A 9,520-nucleotide genomic window follows, 5' to 3' on the forward strand; every position below is an offset into this window, starting at 1 on the left:
CTGACGAGATGTATAATTAAAGGTGTTGTCTCATCTCGCCAACCCCTTTCGATATGTCGCAGACGAAGCTTTCCAGGCATTTTCAGCAGCTCACTTGGGTTTCCGATCCCTTTTAATAGGGACGTTCTGATTTGAGGTGGAAATGGATTCTGACAAGAACCACTGTGTGCCAATCCAACATGGAATCACCAATGGACCATAAAAGGTGGTCCGAATGGAAAACCCCATTATGGGTTGTAAAAGCCTTTGGCCGCAATAAAAAAAAAAGAGGTCCTAGGATGAAAGCCTAAGTTAATCCATGTTGACCCAACCTAACGTGTCCAATGTTCCTTCTTATTTTCCAGATGAGATCCTCCTTGCAGAGACTACAACAGGGGGTTTTGGTGAATGATGCCACCACCACACCAAGTCAAGAAGAAGACGCTCTGTCATGACCCATGATCTCCTTACGAAGTTCCTATGGGACATCTTTGCCGAGGAGGAGACAATTCACCGAGTAGATCCCAGATAAGGATTTGCTCTTGAAGAAGAGTTTGGTGACCTGAGCACGTGACGGCGCCATCGCTAACACCTTGCCCTAGTGAATGGAGGGCTGGATACCATTCAAGAACAAGTTACCGGGATACAACTCTACTTGATGATGATGAGATGTACAATAAGCTGCAGTATGGGGAGAATGGTTACTCCCTAGATGAGAGTACATCAATTTCTCACCGTTATTTAAAAAAGAGTATCAAAGGGAACTTTTTTTTTATTTGTCTGAGAAATTTTAATGTTTTTGTTTTGGACTCTAAACGAACCTTGGCACGTCTTGGCTGAAATTCCCACCATTGAAAGACTTGTGGCGATGACCAATTTGGAAACCTAACCTTTTGATATGAACTAGTATGGACAATATGGAGGGCCGTAATTGCTGTGGGGCAGGTTTCCCATGACGCAGATTTGGCATTCCTTTAACACGGACCTACATGACTACCTGAAACTTGCCTTTTTGGTTTTCTCCATAGTACGACACTCCAAGAGAACTTTCATTGTGGTCTTACGGGATGGCCCTTAAAATGGGGTGTGTGGGGCACCATCATAATGCCATATACATTATGTTTGAGATGTAATTTTTTTTTCTAATTCTAGAGTAGATTCTTACAGTCTTGCCCAGGGGTAGTGTTAATAACTCCAAATCAGCACTGTGATTCTAACTTTTGACCATGAACACATTCCTGCTAATGAATCAAAATCTCCCCTCCCCCATCTTCGACGGAATGTAGATTTTTATTGAGGTATTATTTGTTAAAAAGCACCTTGTGCATTAATGCCGAGAGCTGAACCTGAGTGCCTCTCTTACAGTCCGAGAATGTTATCCCTAGACGAAGCCTCCAATATTTCATACACCCCAGAGCAAACCGATTTTACTCTAGAATTATTAGGTATTTATTTATTGTAAGGAGATGACCTCTTCTCTAGCAGAAGGGATGCCTTTTTTTTTTTTTTAGCCATGTTTTAGGCTTCTTATCTCTCTAGCAACTTTTTTAAAGTGGATCTTTTACCTACAGACCAGAAGCAGCAGTCTTTTAATCTGCATGGGATATGAACGTAGCTCCCTCAGCACACATGGGTGAACATCATTATTTTATCATGTATTTTATTATTAGGATCCTGTGTCTTTCTTTAGATTGATTGTTTATGCAGCAAGCTTAGGTCCATGCTCAATGACGTTTGCATGAGATCCTTTGCTGATAGAGTTGTTCTAGGCTTCCTCTAGATGGGGACATAGCTCTTGAAGCGACTTGAATTTTCCCTCTGCCAATTGTCAGCATGATGAAACTCTCCATCGATCTCGTATCACAGACACATAAAGTTGCATACATTGTGAGATTCAGGGCATTCTTTTGGACGTGGCGTTGTGCAACGGGGTAGTTCTCCTCCCAGCCCTAGTCTAACCCTATACATTTAAGATCCTTACAAGCTTTTGTGCATTAATCCTTTAGGATCTCTTGCACAATAAAAGAAAAAAAGTCAACTCCTTCTTGGTTCCTCCACAAAAGGACTGATTGTTGGGGTACTTGCTGGTAGGAACCCGCTTAATCAGTTGTTTGAGGTGGAGGAGCTGCAAATGTTCTACTCAATCTACCTGCAAAGCTGCTGCTCTGAAGATGAAGCATATACCAGTTGCGGCTGCCCATTGTAGTCAATGGGGGTCCTTGCCATCATTTGTTTACATTGATCGTCCCTGCCATTCTCCAGTCCTGAGACTTGTGCTGGAAACAGTTCTCAACTTTAGGGAATAGAAGAGGGGTTCAGGTAGGGGAACCCACTGCTAGTAGTAGTTGCTTTGCTTATTTTGAGACTTTAAAGAACCCCTAAATTCAATAGAAGTCACACAAATGAAGACCTTCCTCTACAAACTGACTGTTTCCACTGTAGATGACAAGGGCACTTTAAATTTGACAAGGTTATTGTAAACCCTTTATGATTGGTTCATTTATGTCCCTACCTGTATTATTTAGACCAATGTTAATTTATTTTGCTGGAACGCAGATGACCTTTATGTGTGTTTAATTTATTATTCCTGTAAAACGCCTGTAAAGTATTTTCAATTAACTTCATCACTGCCGCATATTCCGCTGGGGTCCTCACTGAGCTGCAGATCCCTAAGTCACTGCCAGAACCCCCAGATGATGTTTGTGCATGAATTGTATATGATGGAGGCAGGAAGTGATGTGACGATGGGCTGGACCCAAAGATATTTATGTGTGTAAAATACCTCACCAAACTGTATTCACATAAGACATGGAAGCTAGGACCTTTGTGCTGGCACATTAGACAGGGGCCACAGCTCTTCATTATCACAACATATCTAGCGGCAGACAGGCTCAAAGGTCTACAAGCCTTGGTCTACGAGATTAGGTCTACAACACGGGTCAGCAACCTTCGGCACCCGACCTGTTGTGCAACTACAATTCCCAGCATGCCTTGACAGCCTTTTGCTGCCAAGGCATGCTGGGAGGTGTCGTTTTACAACAGCTGGAGTGCCGAAGGTTGCTGACCCCTAGTCTACAAGCTTTGGTCTGCAAGCCTTTGTCTACAAGCCTTTGTCTATAAGCCTTGGTCTACAAGCCTTGGTCTACAAGCTTTGGTCTACAAGCTTTGGTCTACAAGCCTTGGTCTACAAGCTTTGGTCTACAAGCTTTGGTCTACAAGCCTTGGTCTACAAGACTTGGTCTAGAAGCCTTGGTCTAGAAGCCTTGGTCTAGAAGCCTTGGTCTACAAGCCTTGATCTACAAGCCTTGATCTACAAGCCTTGGTCTACAAGCTTTGGTCTATAAGCTTAGATCTATAAGTCTTGGTCTACAAGCTTAGGTCTACAAGCTTAGGTCTGCAAGCTTAAGTCTGCAAGCTTAGGTCTACAAGCTCTGGTGTACAGCTTAGGTCTATAAACCTTGGTCTACTTGTCTAGGCCTACAAGTTTCTTTAGTATTTGGCATATGAATGTAAAAAAAATGTGTTATTGTATCATTGGATCTCCTAAACCTTATGTGACATATTTGGCATGCAACCCCCTTCACTCCAAACTTAAGTCCCATTATAAGTTCTTTCAGTCAAATTGAAATGGCAACTCCCATCAGCTTCAGGGTTGTCATACTATTAGCCATGTTTTCCTTTGGAAATGGATAGAAGTCACCTGTTGATGACTGCTTTGGTAATACGCTTGGCAGCACCTATGTCAAGCCAATAGGAAAAACAATAATAATCTGTTCCATCAAGATCTGATACAGACTGGGGGTCCTGGGTTCAACGCCGGCATAAAGTTTATATGTTCTCCCCATGTTTACAAGGGCTTACTTCTAGGTGCTCCGGTTTCCTTACCATCCGAAAAGCATACATGAATGATTTGACTTTCTATCGGCCGTGGCATGTGGATGTCTAATATAGGAAAACTATATTGAGACCCAAGACGGGCAAAAACCGATGTGAGCGAATCCACCATGCACTATTGGGGAGTGGAGTTTCCCTTTACGAATGACCATAATCTAGAGACGGGATTACAATGTAATGACTTTACCTTTAACCATTTTGCTGCTGGATACTGTAATAGCTCATGTTTGAGCAGCAGTAGGAGGAACACGCCATTTTTGCAAAACGCTATGATTGTGCAACACCCTAAGTGTTTTCTTGGCTTTGCACAGGTCAAGTGTTCCCAATAGTTTCTAATTCTTCTCACATCTAGAATATGATGGCACCCCTATTCTGTGAAGAATTCTTGTCGCTCATATTTGCTGTACCTGTAGACCCCCTCTCTCTCTAGGCTGTTGAAGATAAAGGAGTAATAGTCATCTAGTATTCAAAGTCTTCAATATTCACCTTTGTAGCTACTTTTCACACTGTATTAATGTATTTTGCACAAATCCATGTACTGTCACTTTAAGGGTGTTACTCTGAATATACTAGTATGAGGTGCGGTTGTATAAGGAGGGACTGAGTAAGGTTGGGTCCAGTTTATGATAATTTTTGGGGTGTTCTGTAGCTACTTGGGTACAGTTGGGTTATTCAGACACCTCTTTCCATCACAATGGTGCCATCGAGGTCCGACAATACCCCATGACTAATATATACCCTGTGACTATTATATGTCCCATAATATATTAGATAAAAGACCATTTTGGGGGGGATGACTTGGCCGGATCAGAAATGTAGTCCTAATTTCAGCAGTACCTTTGGTGGTATGAGGCTATATCGCGGTTGCGCCCCCTTCTCCGTCTCCTAGAGTTATTCTAGCCCCTGGCAGTGCAGGTTTAGATAGACTTGAATACACTGTGTGTGAATAATTTGTCAACATGCTAATATTTATTAAAAATCATCTGAAAGTTTTTGCTGTGGTGTGTGATACTTTGTCTCTACATTGAGCACCCACCAAGATGGCACTGCCCAGGAGGACCGATTGGCATGGCACTGCTGGTATACAATGTACAACATATTGGAATAAATGAAGATGGTGTCCTGGGTCTATACTATGATACTTATAAAATTGGCATTCTTGGTCCACCATGTGTTGCGCCATTTTGAAACACCTTGGTATGGTACAGCTGGTGTAGACGTGGGCACCGCAGGTCCAGAATAACTTGCACATTGGAAAGAGGGCAAACCCTGTGTATTTTAGAACATGCAATAAGGTGGGTCCACAGAATAATACATGCGAGGATGGCAGGGCTGGTCAACAGTGTGGTACAATTTCACGAGGACCCTGGCATGGTTGGTCGTAGACCATCTCCACATTGGGTTCATAGTTGAATACATCCTAGGATGTATGACGCTGCTGGTCTAGTCTGGAGCAAACACTGACCTAGGTGGTGGGTCCACGCTATTATGGACTTTAGGTTGGCACTAGTGGTCCACAGGGTACTACATATTCATTTATAGAGGAAAGGGGGCGCCGTAGTGAAAATAGAGCCATCTTCTGAAGCTGATTCATGCCACCACAATCCAGAGTAGAAGACCTAGTGCTCGTCTTTGTAACGTTCGTGGTCACTGACCACGAACTCCTCCCATCCTGTCAGCTCTCTTCTCTCCAGAGATGTCTGCACATACGGCCGTTCTGTTCCGCAGTGACCACTAGGATGTGCTCGCAAGCTCAGTCCAGCCTTGAGGAGCCAGAGCGCACACATGTGTGAGATTGAGCTGATTGCTCCCAGATCACCCTGTACTATAAGAAGGGCTCTGCCCCTCCCTGCATTGCCTGAGCGTTGTTGTCGTTACCTAAGTTTGTCTATGCAAATGGACCCCTAAGTCCCTCCAGTTTCCAGCGTTCCCCGTTCCTGCTACCTGTAACGTGCATCCAGTGTTATCCTGGTCCAAGTGCCGTATTCAGTTGGAGTCGTGCTGTGCTGAGTACCTCGCCTGTGCTGCTTCACCACGCCTGGTGCCTAACTGCTGCCTAGTCCCAGCCGAGCCTGTCTTTCTACTGTCTGAAGCTACCACTGGTACACCTAAACGAACTGTAGACTTTGACCTGTGTCCTGTTGGTCAGCTGCCATACCGTTAAGGTGGTACGGCCCAGTGGGTCCACGCACCCTTCGTGACAGTCTTTCACCCACCACCTTCCCATGACCCTTGGAACGGATACCCACGCATTTGTTTGCCAGTGGGAAAAGATAATGAAGCTATCCATGGCCCCTTCTCGCTTGCATCGCCCCATCCCGGTGTGGTTCTACTGGCCAGAACTTGGTTCTCCATAGAAGCCTATGGTGATCTATGTTTGGTTCAGTAGAACTACGGGAGCACCGGCTGTTATAATGTTGGTGTCTAACCTTATAAAACCACCGATAAAATACTATTCTGTGTCTACAGCATCAACGGGACCCATGGTATAAAAATAGAATGAGAAATCTTACAACTGGTCCCACATCATTCGGCTTATTTTTTTGCAAAAATGTCTTATGAACTGTCCAATTTACCAAGATACCGGCACAGACTAAGCCCTCGGGAACGAGCTTTTTCCACCAATGTGTTTGTGCGGCCAATTTCTGACATCCACAAAACCTAATTACAGCTCAGAATAGGCCTTGATTTGAAGGGGTTAATGTTTTTTATTGCCCTTCAGCCCTGTTTCCGCTCAGCCAGAAAGCACCGACTCAGCAAGTTTGCATTATTAATGATTTGTGAGCTTTTAATTTAACCCCCTGCTATCCAAAAACTGCTGACGACTTTGCTAAGACCAAATCCTGCAAACCACGCTCAATGTGAAATACGTAACAAGTTATGAGATGGAGCGACCGCAGAGACGAAGATCCAACGCAACTGGAGAAGAAGCATTTGTGTCTCCGCCAGGCTTCCCTGACTTCAGGCCGTATTTCACTAGGTGGTGACTTCCAGGTCTCCCATTGTTTAGGGATATTTCTATATTGTTGTACTTTCTGACATATCCTAGAAAGAAGTGAGAAGATCACAGTGGTGGGGACCTGGTGGCGTCACTGATCCCCAACATGAAGGGGCTACAGAGCTCTGTACACTTCCCACGACCTATTTGGTGCTGTTGATAGATCTTGGAATCTTATACACAACAATCAAGGTAGAACTTACTGATTTCTTAGATTGAAGAGGAGAAGTCAACATTACTATTATTGCAAATAAACTCAGTGAGTACTGAAAAATCTCCAAACAGAGCTTAAAATAAAGCTCCGGAGCCCATTTAGTCTGGAAATTTTCATAATAGGGTCTACTGTTCAGAGTGGAGAGTGGTTACAAGGAGCTTTTCTGGCTCTGGAGGACCTGTCCTGTCCTGTATTACACAGACAACCCATTGATATAATTGGACACTGTGTAATACTTCATTTCTCCTGTGGTGGCGCTGCAGAGAAATTCAACACTTACTGCCAGGTTACTCCACAGATCACAGCTGATCACTGGGGGTCCCAGCAGGGGGACACTTTAAGATCTGCTTATTGTCAAGGAACCCTTTTAAGTAGGGATTGTCAAAATCGGAGACCCCCTTTAAGATGCAATGCTGGCTTTATTGAGCTAATCATAGAAGTTGAAAGGCATTCCAACCTCTGAAGGATCTGTCCATTCAGATGTACAATCAGATTGCTCACTATGCATGGGAAGGTTGGAAGGACATAAAGTATCTCTGGCACAGGATGGACTATTTCCTCTTGTGATCAATTGGTGGAGGGTGTCTTATGGTGCCCAAGGCTATGACCTCATCCAGACTGGGGGACAATCTTCCAAGGCTTGATATTCCTGGAGTTGTCTGTAACATGGAAAATGGGGCTAAACTGGGAAAATGCTCAAAACAATGGAAACTAAATGTTTCCAAATGTAAAATAATGCCATTTTGGAGAAAGAATCCTCTGACTGAGCGTCATGTTCGCAGTTGTCTTAGTCAGGTCTTCAGAAGAGAAGGAGATTGTCTTCTGTGACCAGGCAGTAGAGAAATCTAGTAGGACGCTTGATCCATGGCTAGAGGTATAACCGAAGAAAGAGGAACATTGTGACCCCACTGTATAGACATTCGCTCAAACTTCAAGAAGATGAGTTTGGAAAATAATCAACAGTAAGTGAATGTAAACCTATATCTATCCGAGGAGAACAATAAAATGGAAATAATATAAGGGCCGACTAGATGGTTCTGCAGTCAATATTCTATGTCCATGTCTCTAAGGTCTATCCATAGCCCACCACCAAAGAGTACTTGACTGCTGGAGATCCTGAAGTTTTCCTTTAGACCTTCCATGGTCCTCGGTGGTTGGACATTCTTCACGGTTGAGTTGTGTCTATGTCAAGCATTTCCACCTCAATGTATCTAGGATGGCTTCTAGATGAATGATATAGCAACGTCTGTTATATTTTCTCACAATCAGTTCCAACAAGATATTAAGTGTCCATGGGTAAAATATGGTTGACTACGATGGTGCGATATCTGCATGTCTAAGGCTGAGCGCAGACTTGTTCTCCTGAGGTTCCTTCACTGGGCCACAAACTTACATGGACCCAAACCTCCTGTTCCAGTAATTCTAAGCCCAATATGTCTGCAAATAGTCAAGTTGTGTTACATGATCCATTATTCATGCAATGCCAACCCTGGAGACCTTTACAATGGTGGAGGACTGGAAGAGGACACATTCACCTCACCTCTCTGGTAGACTTTCCCATTGATTTCCTGCTGGATGTAGAACTGACTACAGCGCTCGCTATAGCTGATGTATGATGGCGTTAGTGTCACATGTGACTTTCTATCATTTCTACATGTGGTTTGGGGGACGTGGATCTTTGCGAGCGCTCCTGGCTGTATCATGACTCCACACCAGAATTAAGCCAGCCGGGACAATTTCCCATGGCTAGTGGTCCTTCAACTTCTATTTGCTTATACATTTCTCACTTTGTATTGGAGTCTTAGTTCTCCAAAATATTGTAATTAAATAGTATATAAATGACTAATGGATTCTGTTATGTCACCATTATGCCAATTTACATCCTCAAAGTAGAATGTCAATGCTAGGCTGACTAAGGGTTAATGACGTCTGGGCAGGGGCAGAATTCTGACCTCTCATGTTGCTGCCACTTTCCTTACGTGTTTTAAAGACCTTCTATGGAGAAAAGTTTGTGGGGTGGATCTGCCCAGATTAGCAGACAAGAGGAGCTATGGACCCTGGAGTGAAGATTAATGACATCATCAATCCGACTAGTAAAGTGACTGGAGATCAGAAAGAGGTCAACACAACCACCCATCTAGGACCGAAGAGGCCTATCAGTCCCCGGTGGGTTCTCTATCACTGCCCAAATTCCTAGTCATTTAACCAATCTAAAGTCATGGTTTTGAGTAGACAGGTTTCTTTCATTTCAATACTCATATTGCGGAAATACAATGAGACAACCACTCTGAAGGACATCATGAGGTGCCTGGAGTAATTGTCTCTTCTCTTCCGTCATAAATAATTCGAAGGTAATGAAGAACCCATGAACCAGGGAGAAGACCTGCCCAGACTACAGCAGAGGAACGGTGTGAGGGATAGTGATATAACCAAGT

The 9,520-nt window shown here is 43.7% G+C and overlaps 1 protein-coding gene across 6 annotated transcripts in view; it reads left to right on the forward strand.

The window, feature by feature from the left end:
* The window catches only part of GRAMD1A (GRAM domain containing 1A), a 118,135-nt gene extending 113,270 nt beyond the window's left edge, over nt 1-4,865 (forward strand). For all 6 annotated transcript variants that reach the window (XM_075840427.1, XM_075840430.1, XM_075840429.1 and 3 more), the window contains one exon: nt 345-4,865. In XM_075840427.1, the coding sequence (XP_075696542.1) occupies nt 345-434 (90 nt within the window). In that variant the 3' untranslated portion in view covers nt 435-4,865. The remainder of the gene's footprint in view (nt 1-344) is intronic.
* Nucleotides 4,866-9,520: the final 4,655 nt, after the last annotated feature.

Source organism: Rhinoderma darwinii, chromosome 10 (assembly GCF_050947455.1).
Source record: "Rhinoderma darwinii isolate aRhiDar2 chromosome 10, aRhiDar2.hap1, whole genome shotgun sequence".
Taxonomy (NCBI): domain Eukaryota; kingdom Metazoa; phylum Chordata; class Amphibia; order Anura; family Rhinodermatidae; genus Rhinoderma; species Rhinoderma darwinii.